Source organism: Danio rerio, chromosome 20 (assembly GCF_049306965.1).
Source record: "Danio rerio strain Tuebingen ecotype United States chromosome 20, GRCz12tu, whole genome shotgun sequence".
NCBI lineage: Eukaryota > Metazoa > Chordata > Actinopteri > Cypriniformes > Danionidae > Danio > Danio rerio.
The window spans coordinates 43,509,039-43,523,381 of record NC_133195.1 but is presented as its reverse complement, the minus strand read 5'-3'; the positions used below and the strand labels follow the sequence as shown (position 1 = coordinate 43,523,381).

At 33.4% G+C, this 14,343-nt stretch overlaps 1 protein-coding gene across 27 annotated transcripts in view; it reads right to left on the bottom strand.

Moving 5' to 3' along the window:
• trdn (triadin) overlaps positions 1 to 14,343 on the bottom strand; it is a 99,596-nt gene that overhangs the window by 13,898 nt on the left and 71,355 nt on the right. For 6 of the 27 annotated variants that reach the window (XM_068215682.2, XM_068215692.2, XM_021468666.3 and 3 more), the window contains 17 exons: positions 12,621 to 12,647; positions 11,354 to 11,380; positions 10,353 to 10,397; positions 10,170 to 10,214; positions 10,012 to 10,053; positions 7,761 to 7,817; positions 7,564 to 7,617; positions 7,247 to 7,294; positions 5,454 to 5,504; positions 5,315 to 5,362; positions 4,923 to 4,970; positions 4,737 to 4,784; positions 4,608 to 4,643; positions 4,487 to 4,531; positions 4,216 to 4,263; positions 1,636 to 1,674; positions 1,134 to 1,172 (listed from right to left, as the gene is read on the bottom strand). In XM_068215682.2, coding sequence (XP_068071783.1) covers positions 1,134 to 1,172; positions 1,636 to 1,674; positions 4,216 to 4,263; positions 4,487 to 4,531; positions 4,608 to 4,643; positions 4,737 to 4,784; positions 4,923 to 4,970; positions 5,315 to 5,362; positions 5,454 to 5,504; positions 7,247 to 7,294; positions 7,564 to 7,617; positions 7,761 to 7,817; positions 10,012 to 10,053; positions 10,170 to 10,214; positions 10,353 to 10,397; positions 11,354 to 11,380; positions 12,621 to 12,647 — 747 coding nt within the window. The remainder of the gene's footprint in view (positions 1 to 1,133; positions 1,173 to 1,635; positions 1,675 to 4,215; positions 4,264 to 4,486; positions 4,532 to 4,607; positions 4,644 to 4,736; positions 4,785 to 4,922; positions 4,971 to 5,314; positions 5,363 to 5,453; positions 5,505 to 7,246; positions 7,295 to 7,563; positions 7,618 to 7,760; positions 7,818 to 10,011; positions 10,054 to 10,169; positions 10,215 to 10,352; positions 10,398 to 11,353; positions 11,381 to 12,620; positions 12,648 to 14,343) is intronic. The other 21 variants (XM_073933573.1, XM_073933567.1, XM_073933575.1 and 18 more) reach the window with 8 other exon arrangements.

Genomic DNA, 14,343 nt, shown 5'->3' with positions numbered 1-14,343 from the left:
GCCGTTTGGCAAATTCCTGGTGGGGAGTGGCCACTCTACCATACAGACCTGATTGGTGGATTGCTGCACAGATGGTTGTCCTTCTGTAAGGTTCTCCTCTCTCTTTAGAAGAACGCTAAACCTCAGACAGGGTGACCATAGAGTTATTGATTCCCTGACTAAGGCCCTTCTACCCCGATCACTCAGCTTAGATGGCCAGCCAGCTCTAGGAAGAGTCCTGATGGTTCCAATCATCTTCCACTTACGGATAATGGAGGCCACTGTCAACCCTGGGGCCTCATATAGACAGGTGTATGCCTTTTCAAATCATGTCCAATCAGCTGAATTCACCACAGGTGAACTCCAATTAAGCTGCTGAAACTTCTCAAGAATGTTCAGTTGAAACAGAATGCAACAGAGTTCAATTTAGAGCTTCAATGCAAAGGCTGTGAATACTTATGTACATGTGTTATATATATAAAATTTTGCAACAATTACAAAAATAATTTTTTCATATTGTCATTATGGGGTATTGTGTGTAGAATTTTGAGGAAATAAATGAACTTAATCCATAAGACTGTATAAGACTAACATAAAAAATGTGGAAAAAGTGAAGCACTATGAATACTTTCTGAATGCACTGTTTATGCATGCATACAATTGTGTTTATAATTATCGACACTTATTAAATAAAAGCAAAAGTTATGAAATTATATTTGAACTGTTTATGCTTTTAATTTTGCATAAAGACATCACAAAAACGCATGACCTTTTATTAAAATTACTAATTGGAAATGAGGGGGAAATCTTATGAAGATATACATCTTTTTTTTCTCAAAATGCACTTATCACTGCGGGTTGTCACTTTTTGCACCACTTTGATTTGACTCGACATTTAAGGCCATTTTAAAAGTTAATGGGTTGATATTTTAACATTTTATTTTTGGAGATAAATCCAATTTTAAACATCACTGTTTTATCCACTTTTTTTATTCCTGTACTTACCGGTTACAACTGAAATGAGCTATTCCAGTATATATTAAATAAAAGTATAAAATATCAACAGATCAAAATATTATACCAGGAGGTTCTTTATATCTGAAACGCTTAAATATGAGCATCAGTAAATGATAATATATAAACAAATAACTTACCCTCTGCAGTGGGCTTCACTACCTTTGCAGATTTTTCTTCTTCACATGAACACAAAAAATTATGTATTATGACAATAATTATGTTTATCAATATTTAAACTTCACTTTTTAAAGACAAGTTTCATAAGACTGGATTTTATCTAATGATGTTTCAGGGATTTTGTGGTTTCATATCAAAGTGGCATATTGAGAAATGTTAAAGTAAATAATTGTTTTCATCTGCCCTTATTCAGAAATCTACAGAAGTAGAGGAGCAATGCAGAATTCAGCTAAAGGTAAAAGAAGTAGGAGGGATCGCTAAACTGTACTCTCAGCAAAACTCTTTTCCACTATTTTATTCCTGTACCTGCTGGTTACAATTAAAATGACTAGCCATTACAGTATATATCAAATAAGAATAAAAATATTAACTGATCAAAATATTATATCAGGGGGTCTTTATATCTAAACCAATTAAATATGAGCATCAGTAAATCTGATAGTATATAATGAAACAACTTACCCTGTGCAGTGGGCTTCACTACCTTTGCAGATTTTTCTTCTTCACATGTAGACACACAAAAAATTATGTATTATGACATTAATTATATTTATCAATATCCAAACTTCACTTCTTAAAGACAAGTTTCATAAGACTGGATTTTATCTAATGGTGTTTCAGGGATTTTGTGGTATCAAACAAAGTGGCATATTGAGAAATGTTAAAGTAAATAATTGTTTTCATCTGCCCTTATTCAGAAATCTACAGAAGTAGAGGAGCAATGCAGAATTCAGCTAAAGGTGAAAGAAGTAGGAGGGATCGCTAAACTGTACTCTCAGCAAAACTCTGTGGTCCTGTTTTTATGTCCAGCACTTTATAAAACAGTGAGGCAGAAAACATGATGACATTGCCACAGGGTGGCTAACAGGCACTTGCCAATAGAAGCGAGGCAAATATCATCTAGTGTGAAATATTTATAGCTGTTACCAGTTCTAAACACTCAGCTGAAGCTCTTTCAGTGAGTAGTATACAGGAACTAGTAAAAAAGCAAGTTTTTCCCTTTTCCTAAACTTTAAAAGGGCCGTATTTTATTTTTTTAGACTTTCGACTTCCTTTGTTTTGAAGTGTTGCTGTTTGATTATGAAAAACTTGAGCAAAGTTACTCCAAAGTAAAAAAAAAGTCTACTCCAAAGGGAATAATTCTCTATATTAGGAAGCGCTATTTCTGAGCTCCCTCAAACTCATTGTAGTTCTGAGTTTTTGTCTGAAAAAGCACAATACAACATCCAGGATTTAAATAATTTCCACCTAAGAGGACAAGGCTTAGTTGAGTTGCATTAGTAAGTGATGTTTTCATTTTCAATAGATGCTGTTTCACAGATTTAATACTGATACATTGTTCTGTACCTGTTTACATTCGCCATTATAGTCAAAATAATTCATAACATTAGGTGAACTTGTGTCTTTTGTGTGCTTTTAACATAACAATGTGAATGTTTTACTGTTAGCACAGAAAATAATGCTAAAATACTCACAAGTTGCACTGTTTGACAGATTTCCTGCGTATTCACTTCATTTCTTTGTTCTGAGAAAATTGTGTATTAAATATATTAAACTATATAAATAGATTTAAACCTGAAAAAGCTTTAAAATAAACACAAATTTGTTTTGTTTTGCTGGAGTAACCAAGCCAAGAGTAGTAAAAGCTCCACCCTTTTTTGAAATTGGGGGCAGGGAAAAGCAGCTAATTTGCATTTTAAAAAAACGAAGACATTTTTGCCACACCTCAGAAACTGACATTAATAGCATGATATAATAAATTATTGGTAACACTTTACACTGATGTGCATTAGTTAATGTATTTACTAACATGACTATCAGTACTTGCACAGCATTTATTAATCATAGTTCAACATTTACTAATGCATTAATAAATTCTGAAGTTGTTCTTGTTGCAGCTGTTTATACGAAAGTTCTGTCTGAATCAGATTGGCTGATAGCCATGCAAAATTCTGCCAGTGACAGCACTCTTCCAGCCTAGGGATGCAAAGATTAACCCGTTTACTATTAACCGCACTTTAATTTATCACAGTTAATTAATCGTAAAGGATTCTCTACACCACGTTTCTGCACAGAAAAAAACTGCTGCAACTAAAAGTTATGCCAACTTTGCGCTAGCTTAAATTTTTGAGCTTGTACGCCGAGAATAATATTCACAAACACACACACTGGATTAACAGTGACTGAGATTATTAACTAAGGTAAGTTTATTATTCCCAATGGAGGAACACGCACTCGACGCAACCAGCTCACAATTTCCAGCCGCACTTAGTTGAGATGACAGGGGCTTTTGTGAAGTTTTGTTTATTTTGGGGAAGACGCAATGAAAAGTACACATGTTTGCAAACCTACCTAAAGTTACAAATAATGGTGCCGATGATGGCGATCTTGTGGTGAATGTTGATCTGCTAACTGAGATCAATCGAGTGTTTTCAGAGAGAACATTAAACTGCTGTTTAATGGCCTGAATCTCAATGCTTTGCATTCACTTTATGTACAGCGCAAAGGGCCGCTAAATTTAAAACCTAGCACTGTATACATCATCACCAAAGAAGCTCAACTTTACTAAGTTTAAACTGATACGGCGACTTATGACAAAGAACAGTACTGCGCATTTATACACTAACGATTATGTTGACAAACTGTTGTATAAATGCAATATCACATGAGTAGCAGTAGCCACATCGCACTGCTCGTGTGATATTGTTCATATAGCATACCTGTGAGTTAACATGAATTAATAATGAAAATTTTATTTTCATTAATTAACATTAAGACACATGTATAATAATACTGTGATAAATGTATTGTTCATTGTTGGTTCATGTTGATAAATACAATAACTAATGTTAACCAATGGAACATTATTGTAACATGTTACCAAGTTATCTTTAAGGTGAGTTGATACTTAACAGAGACATTTTGTGTACATCTGATATTATCCAAAAAGAAGAATAGGACCCCTTTTAGGTTTAGGTATGATAATAGATTAGCTTAAATAATAAATACTAAATATACTGTGTAATTAGTATGTGAGATTACCTTTGTGTTTGGTTGCTGTAACTCTTGCCTTCCTTGTTACTGCTGGCTCTAAAGAGGATAGAGAACAAATATTTCAGATTTTTTTTTGTTTAACAACCAAATTGGTATTAGTTGAGATTTTTAAGTTCATTTTAGTCAATTTAAGAAATCATTTGCATCAATTAGTAAACTTTATTAATGATAGTGTAAATAAATAAATGGATAAATGCATTAATATGTATGACATATAAAGCGTGTATGTGAAATATATAATATGCAACGTGAACTGTACCTCTCTTAGAAGAAGGTTTTGCCCTTTCTTTAGTGATCACTCTCTCTGCAAAAGAGGAAATTGTAAGTTAAATCTCATTAATATAAAACTACATTCAAACCAGTTCCTGAACCATAATTACCTGTCCTTTTAGGCTTCGCTTTCACAGCTATTGGCTCTTAGGCACACACACACACACACAAAAAAGATTTATTTAGTATGAAAATAGATCTAAAATGTAATTTTTTGGCCATTTTTCTATTGTCCTTACCTTTCTTTGCCACTGTAGGTTTTACTTTAGGTTTAGTAACTGTGGGTTCTTAGTAACAAACAGTGCAAAAACAAAGATGAATGCAGATTCATAAACATGCATTAAAATGTATTAAAAATGATCAATCCAACATAATTAATAACATTTAGTTTCAGATATTTCCTTTGATTTTAAATGAGTTCTTACCTTTTTTAGCTGGAGCTGCTTTGGCTTTTTCTTTCGGAGGAGCTGGTTCTGAAATTGAAGTCAGGGGTTAATTTTTGTCTCAGGGTTGCTAACATGCTTGTAACTAGTAAACAAAATATATCCCAATCCACCCTGATCTCAGGAGGATTTGAAACTATTTTACGTTTTGTCAGTTTAGTGGCTAATTTGTACAAATTCGTATGGTTCAGTTGTACAAAAATACCCAACCCCACCCCTAAATCCAACCGTCATTGGGGGGGATAAGCAAATCTTACTAAATTGCACAAATGAAGTTGTATGAATTCATACGAATTAGCCACAAAACAAAAAGTTAAGATTTGTCGTGAGATTGTGTTGCCAATTCATATTACTGGTGCTATTCATGAAATTACCTTTCTTTTTAGAAGCTTGTTTTGGCTTTTCCTTTGCATCTTCTGGGTCTTAAGCAAACAAAACTTTAAATTAGATACTTAAAAGAGACAATATTGTCATAAATAAAATAAAATTCCAAATACGTTATAAGACAAGCACCTTTCAATATAGTGGGAGCTTGATGAGTTGTTAAAATAGGAATTTCTGATTCTGAAAAACACATGGAAAACTGTAGTGTAAAAAAAAAAATGTAATTCTGTGAATAATTAGATTTGTGGCACTACATAATAGTGCTGCACAATAGGGGTGTTAATTAATTGTTTCTTTGGTGCACCACGATCCAGACGCCGACAATTCGGTATTGTTTCAGTAATAGATCCTAACCAGTTATTAAGCACTGACGTCATTTATCTCATATACGCTATATTATGATAGTTTACTATGGCGAGGGAGGCAAGCATGAGTAATTAAAATTCTCCAACTACTTAAAAAATACAGAAACTCTTTACATGGTTTCTCTCCTCTCGGCTGTTACAGTGATACTTGTGGATCCAGAAACAAGTGTGTGCTGAGCCAGTTTTCTTCACCTTATCAGGGATCAGCTGTGATCGCCATTGCCGTTTATCAGTGTAATGGCGCAGTCACACTCGAGTTCGAGCATGCAAAATTCTGTAGTACGGTGCTGCGAAAAGGGGCTTGATTTAGCAAGGTGAGTAGACATTTTAAAAAGCGAGCGATTTGTCCATATTTTAAATTTCTTTACGGAGAGGTCTTGATCTTTGACTGGTCTTAAGTGGTCATGTGGTGCAATTTGGCAGGTCAGAGTTCACCTAGCTTGAACTTTGCACTTAAAGTGCACTTATAGAGGATTAGAGCCAATCGCAGCCCTCTCTGTTAAGTGCGTGACCAATCTTAAGCATTTAACAACTCGCTCGACAATGCTCAAAAAGCAAGTTGGAAAATATTTATGTTTGTTTATTTGCTGTAAATGCTCATGTTGTTCTGTGCATGTACTGTAGTTTTGATATATTCAAAAAGAGTGTTTTCTTTAAGCCGGTAAAATTAAAGGTACGGTTCATATATCTTGTATTAAAGGACACAATTGTATTACAAATACACAGAAAATTCATTTATAAATGATACATTTTAATACAAGAATTATTGTGCTGTGAATAAAATATAACACTGTGTATGGAAAGTATCGTCAATTCACCGTGATTCACAGAGATACCGAATTCAACCAAATCGATGGCATGATAAACGTAATCGAACCGTGAGACCAGTGTAGGTGCACACATCTACTGAATCTATATAGCAATGTGTGAGTCTGCAATAGTCAAATCCCAGGGATCTGCGATGTAGTTGAGATTATAGTTGATGAGACATTTCAGTTAACAACATTTCAGATTTTAACCTTAAGTGTAAACTATAAGAATGTGAAGCAATTGTAAGCCATTTTGGCAGAATAATTGTTTGTAGCTTAAAGATTAATTGTACATTTATATTATTATTTACTCAAATAAAATGATACTGTGTTGTTGTTGTTATTATTCATGTTATTATTATTCATATTATTCATATTTATATTAGTATACAGTTATTTTTTTATTTCTGGATCTGAATACCGTTTGAAAATACTGCTGGTAAAATCATAAATCATTGTTTATTTGCATCGTTTCTCTGTTTTATTTAACTTTGACATTTTTTAATTATATTTTATGCAAATATGCTTCCCTACAGAATCATCCCAATCGATCTAAATTCATTAATTTCATTACAAGCTTTTTAAGTCATCTGCTAAAATTGCATTTATAACGCATTATATACCGCAGTGAATGAAAATATTGCAATGTACGTTTTTTTTTCCAATATGGTGCAGACCCTACGACAAAAGCAAAAACACACAACGAGTATCTTGATGAATACATTTGAATTGAAATAGATTTGGATACCTGGAATAGCCGATGGTGGTAATGGGCTACTGGTAACTATATGATGAACTGTAGGATGAAATAAATGTCAGGGTATTATTAAATGATGCTTTCAAATTACAGTACACACTGTATAATAACTGGGTTCCACACAATTCCTTTATGTCGTCCCAACACAATTAATTAAGTTAACTTGATTGTGGTTATATTGGATTGAACATAAAAAAAATAAGTTGTCCCAAGAAAGAACTTAAGAATTGTGTTGTTTCAACTCATTTGTAATAAGTAGTTTGAACAAGTCTGAGTGCATAGTGATTCTAGGTGACTGCATTACTCACCATACCAGCCAGGGGGCGCTGGGCAGTACACAGGAGTTGGTCGGCACATAGGAACTGTTATATAGAGTTGTGACAGAAAGATTCAGAGTTACAGCGGACTGATTGTAGATTGCGTCTTATTGCTGCTGTCATGTGGCATTATATGAATGTAATGCAGTGTAATAATAAAAAGGCTCAAGGCTCTGAGTTGCACTTACGCTCCTGTATCGGAGCTGGAGCTGCTGACACTTCCATGTCCTCTGAGGGTCTGGATCCTGTTATAAGAAGAAAAGACAGCACCGCTGTCATATTTTTAGATCAAACTGAATTTTAAAACATCAACTTCTAGAAATAGTTCAGAAAAATCTGTCATAATTTACCCATCCTCATGTTGATCAAAAAATGTCTTCAGTAGAACACAAAAGGAGATTTTGAGCAGGATTTCATGATGCTCTTTCTCATTTAATAGTGACTTAGGCATGTCAGGCTCCACTAAATGCCAAATAAATAAAAAAGTGCACAAATTGTGGAAATGTTCTTTATATTTTTGGTTCATTTATTCAAACATATTTATTATATTGATTTAATTTATACATATGTTGCATGGTTCATTCTCAAAGGGAATGATTACTTATAAAACACAAAGGAGAACCAATTAAATATTATTAACTGGTTATTATTATGTAGTCAATATATACATTAACAACTTTACATTTGTGCATAGTTAAACCCATATGCACTGTAAAAAAAAACATTCTTCCTGCCTAAAATGTTTTAGTTTAATCAAGTGAACTTTTCTAGTCCTCTCAACTTACATCAGTCAAACTGACTAAAATATTATGTTAAACTTTGTATAACTTTGAATTACTTAACCTGATTACTTTTTAAAATAAGTTAAACATGCTGTATTTAAGTTTTTGGCTCCTCTAAAGTTTAAAAATGCCATAATACGTTTGATTACATTTAAGAAACATGCCAAGTAAACATTCTTGTTTATCTGAAAAACAAAGCTGTAGTCAGATATTCTGCTTTGAAAATGATTGTTTACGTGCCGAAATGCTGTCTTTTTTTTTTTTTTTTGGTTCTTTTAACCTGCCCACTGTCAGTTTAGCTGGTTATATTTCAGCACCCCGAGTTGCATTGCTTGAAAACTCCAAATTTCAATCATTCAGTCAGGAAGGCTCTCAAAGCATGCGCCCGTGACTAAAATGTGAACTTTGGTGGACAGTAGCAGACTCTGCAAGAGACGCAGATTCAGAGTTCCACATGAGGTTATTAATTAGCAAATAAAATAAATATTACAAATGTAAACATTAGGTGACCAGGTTACATTGTAACCCTGTGTCATAACAACATGCTACGTGAAGAGATTTGCAGTGATAAGCAATTTATTCTGTTTTCACCAGATGAAATACGACGAAATTTAAATACAGCCATTCAGAAGCACAGAATACGCACTCACTCATCAAATGGTAAAGTTTATAATCTAATTAATACATATTAAACCTCTTTAACATTATTAAATGTAGATACTGATTCACTGATATGTGTTGGACTCGGAGTCTCAGTTCTATAATTTCAAACGATTTGTTTTATTTTCAAGATCTGAGGTGAACTATCTGCTGCTGTTTTCAGCAGTATGGCTATAAATGTCATGTAAAATGGCATTCCAACTCACATTATTAGCATTTACCACTGAATAAAACACATGAGGTGTACCTTAACCGTAGTTTATCTTATTGTTCAGGTGCAAAAAATAGACGTTTCTAAAATATCAAATCGAGGTGTTGCTTAGGACAAAAACACACTTGTACACTACGGACAATTTAGCCTCCTCAATTCACCTGTACCGCATGTCTTTGGACAGTGGCGGAAACCGGAGCACCCGGAGGAAACCCACGCGAACGCAGGGAGAACATGCAAACTCCACACAGAAACGGCAATTGACCCAGCAACCTTCTTGCTGTGAGGCGACAGCCCTACCTACTGTGCCACTGCGTCGCCCCATACCTTAACCAACTTTGTTATTTATTTATTGGTTTTCTGCTGTATATAGCATATTCCTCAAAGCAAGTACTGTGAAAATATCCAATCTGCACTGTTAAAAAATGCACACTGTAAAAAAAAAAAACTTTTCTATTGAACATTAAACAATTAAGTTCCCCCCAAAAACTCAGGAATTGTTTTGTTTCAGCTCAGCTTAAGATAAGTAGTTTAAACAAACAGTGGGACGAATATATTTGAGTGCATCACTTTCGGCCATTACTGTTGAAAACATAATCATTTTTTTGTGCTTTTTGTTAGTTTGATGGTTGAAATCAATGTTTTATATGGAAAAGAGCATTTCAAAACATTTATTAAATTATCTCCTTTTGTGTCTTATGAAGATGAAAAAAATATACAATGTATATTTGCTGATAACCTATTCCTTTTAGTTGAAGCATGATTAGATCATGTGGATTTACTTACTCTTTTTGGGTATGTTGACAGCTGCTGCCTTTGCTTTTGGAGCTGAGGATCAGAGAGCAAACTTGAGTCTGTGATATTCATCATTCACTCCGTATTGTTTGAAACGTGTCTTTCAGGGGAGGATGATAAAAATAAGCAGGAACGCTTTGTTCTTTTACCTTTCTTTGCTTTTTCTAGTCTTGTTCTTACTGGAGCCTCTTTTTCTGACGATGTTAGTGAGGAGGTGAAATAGAAACGAAAAAGAAAACATGGTTATACAAATACATCACACATCTATATTTAAAATAGGTGTGTTTGCAGATATGAGTGAAAACAATAACACTGAAGGAGCTGATGGATACCTTTTCTCTGTTTAAGCAGAGTCTCCTTTTTCTTGGTGTCAGCTTCTATATTAAATAAATATAAAATTAGTTTTCAGATATACGTTATACAGTTGAAGGCAAAATTATTAGCCCTTATTACTATATACAAATACAGCTTTTTTTAATATTAAGCAATATTTAACAGAGCAAGGGCATTTTTCACAGTATATCCTATAAAATTTGTTTATTATTATTTTTTTAGTTTGGCTGGAATATAATCTGTTTAAATATTTTGAAACGGTTTTTAAGTTCAATATTATTAGCCATAATAATTATATATTTTTTGTATTGGCTACAGAACAAACCTCTGTTTACTTTCATAATTAACCTTGCCTTGTTAACCTAATTGTCTTAGTTAATTATTTACATTGCACTTGGATGCTAGTTGAATACTTGCTGAACTGCTGTATTCTTGCAAAATAGTATGTACTTTCATAGTATCTAGAAATATATGATGAACTTTCATCCTGGCAAAGACAATAGAAATTGTTTATACTTCTAACTAACTAAACTAATATATTTAAAACTTTTTTGAAAAAAAAATCTTTCAAATAGCTCTTTGGAAATATTTGATAAAGAATACAAATTTCTCAGGAGGGCTAAAAGTTTTGCCTTTAACTGTATATGTTTTATATAGTTTATGTATTTGTAGTATATAGCTTTATGTATATGTAGTATATAACTTAGAGGACATTTATGATTATGGAAATACAAACATAATGCAATTGAATTTGAAAAACCCGCATCTTGCATGCTCAATAAGGCTTTTGGATAAGCCTCTTTTAATTATTTTACTAACAAGTTTTTAAAGCATACACAAATATGCTTTATCAATGTATTAGTCTGACTACTTATAGTTGCTATAGTTTTGGACAGGCTTGTTGAGAGCTGTATTGTTAAAGCAAGCAGCTTGCATGTAGAAATTGACAGTTGCCTTGAGCTAAACCAGCTTCAATCAAACAAAACAATACTTCACATACTTTTGTGCTCTATGATGACTCTTTTAGCTGTGAAATGAAAAACAGTCAGATGTAAATCAGCCTAAACTGCTTTGTTTAGAGTTTAAACTTTGATTTGTAATGACTAAATTACTGATGCTGTGCGTTGATTCTGGGGAAAACAAACAAACAAAAAAAAAACATTTGCCATATGTATCAGCAATCATAGTTGATATTATACTTCCCAGGCTTGATATGAAAATATATGCTTTATTGGTTGGGGTTTTGGTTGAAAAAGAAAACTTAGATTAACAGATATGCACCAGGGGGCACTATTGTGTTTGCCAAAGCTGCTGCAAGTGTGAGGAAAAAAACAGCGGTTAACTGATATAAAATCCTCAGTGATGTCTTTTTAAACAGATGAGTGTATTATTATAGACCACAGAGGAGATTAAAGGATCTAATTCTATTAATTTAAGCTTGTATGAGCAAAAATAGACATATATAGTGTTTAAAATACCAGTTATTTGATATTAACTTAGTCATAGAACTATTAAATGCCTGTTAAATTCTGGGGCCTCATATCTACAGTACGACTATATACTGTCTAAATATGTGGGTTGCTACTACACTCTTGAAAATAAAGGTACACAAGATGTCACTGGGTTGGTACCTTTTAAAAGGTAGACATTTGTACATTGAGGAACACTTTTGTATCTTTAGGTACCATTGAGTTATTTATATAGACCTTTTAAGTACAAACTTTTCAAAAGGTAGTGACAGCTCACGTACCTTTATTTCTAAAAATGTAGGAAATATACTCATTTCTAATTCTACTTAAATTTTGGTTTTATTTTAATGGGCTTTAAAGGGATAGTTTGCCCAAAATGTTTAATTCTGTTATAATTTACTCACCTTTCGCTTCACCTGTTTGAGTTTTTTTTTTTCTTCTGTTGAACACACAAGATATTTGAATTTGAAAGAAAGCTGGAAACCTGTAACCATTCAGTTCCAGCGTATTTGTTTTTTCTAGTGTGGAAGTCAATGGTTACAAGTTTCCAGCTTTCTTCAAAATATCTTCTCTTATGGGTTTAGTAGAAAAAAGAAAGACAAAAAAAAGTTTGGAACTACTTGCGAGTGAGTAAATGGTAAGATTTCATCTATATCTTACTATCATCCAACTATCTTTAAAGCTCCTGTATTGACACCACAATATTGTTATTGTCCTCATTTAACTGTCAATAAATGCGTTACAAACATTTGCAGTATAGCTGCAGCCTTTTTTGCACTACCTCTTTTTTGCACTTACCTCTTTTCTTCACTCTGTCAGGTTCAGCTGAAAGAAAAAGGAGTAGTGCTTCATTTTAATATTACACTAGATGGTGACTTTGGATGCACAGAACTGACTGCTGAAGGTCCCGTGAAGTGCTTTAAAATGTCCATTTTGTTATTTTATGTTTGACATAATCTCAAATGAAACATGAAGACATGGCAGGATATATACAGTAAAAGTCACTCCAAAAAAAAAAAAAAACAGCCAATAGTGTTTGTTTTTTATCACAGCTCTGCTAGTGAGATGTTGAGCTCAAATGCATAAATGAAACTCAAATGAGAAGCATCTTGAATGGGGCAGAACAAGTTATTAGAGTGCGTTTGATTGATCAGAAGATTTGATGACAAACTGAAATATGAGGTGATGCCAAAAAAACGATTGATCCATTTTGGTGGAATTGACAAACTGCAAGATTTCAATGCAAATTTTGTCACTGTTTTTGAGCACACCGGCTTATATCTTTAAAACTAACATACTGATACTAACATCTAAAAAAAACTTTCACGGGACCTTTAATATACAACAATAGAAATATGTTTTTTTTTCCATTCTCATTTTTAGTTTCTAAAGTGCAGTATAGTAATTCATGCATGGTTAGAGAGATCTGCAAAATTTAAACTTGAGTACAGTCTTTTCATTCTTCCATATTCCATTCTTTGAATCCAACTAAATGTCATTGTAAAACACTGGCCACTTTATTAGGTACAACTTGCTAGTTGATTGGGTCTCTTTTTGCTTTCACAACTGGCTTATGTCTTTGATTCAACAAGGTTCTAAAACATTCATCTTTTTGAGATTTCTAATACGATGGCATTTATATTTTCACTAAATGTTACTGTCTTATGTATAGCACTTTGTTCAGTCTTGTGGCTGTTTTTAAATGTGCTTTATAAATAAATACATTTTGCCTATTGTAAATTTTCTGTTCATCCACATTTAAGCGGTGCTGCATTGGACTGAGATCTGGTGATTGTGGAGATTATTTAATTACAGTGAACTCATTATTATCAAGCAAGATAATTTTGAGATAATTTGAGTGTGAAAGCTCAGCTTGTCAGTTGTCCTGCTCTAAGTAGCATCACCAGATAAATGCATGGATATGGTCAGCAACAATACGTAGGTAGACTGTTGGGTTAAATGATGCTCAGTTGGTGCCACTGTGCCTTTACACCACCAGCAGCCTGGACTGGTGGTTCATGGCAGGATTGATCAAGTTTTTTTTTTTAATTTATGCCAAATTCTGACCCCATCTTCAGAGAAATCGAGACTTATCAGATAAGATAAGTAAACTGTAGGTTGTTGTCTTTGCTGTAGATTGCTGTGATCTACTTTAGTGTTAAATATGTTTTGCAGACCTAAAAATTGCTGTGCTTTATTCTGCTGCGTCATTCAGAAATGTCATAAAAGCTTTGGTCAATCCTGCCATGAATCACCAGTTCAGTAATACTGCTGTCTATATGTAAGCATGGACCAGTCTGTCCATTCACCACTCAACAAGACAAAACTGCAGCTCCGCATTATGATCATCCTCTATCAAACCTTCATATAATTGTATGTGAATATCCCAGAATATAAGCAGTTCTTCTTAAAAACTCAGGCCAGCCTTAGCTGCCTGTCAACTAAACTCAATTACTGTGAGTGACAATTTTAATGCTCTGTTTAAACATAATAACAAATTTATTTTCTGGTTAGATATTTG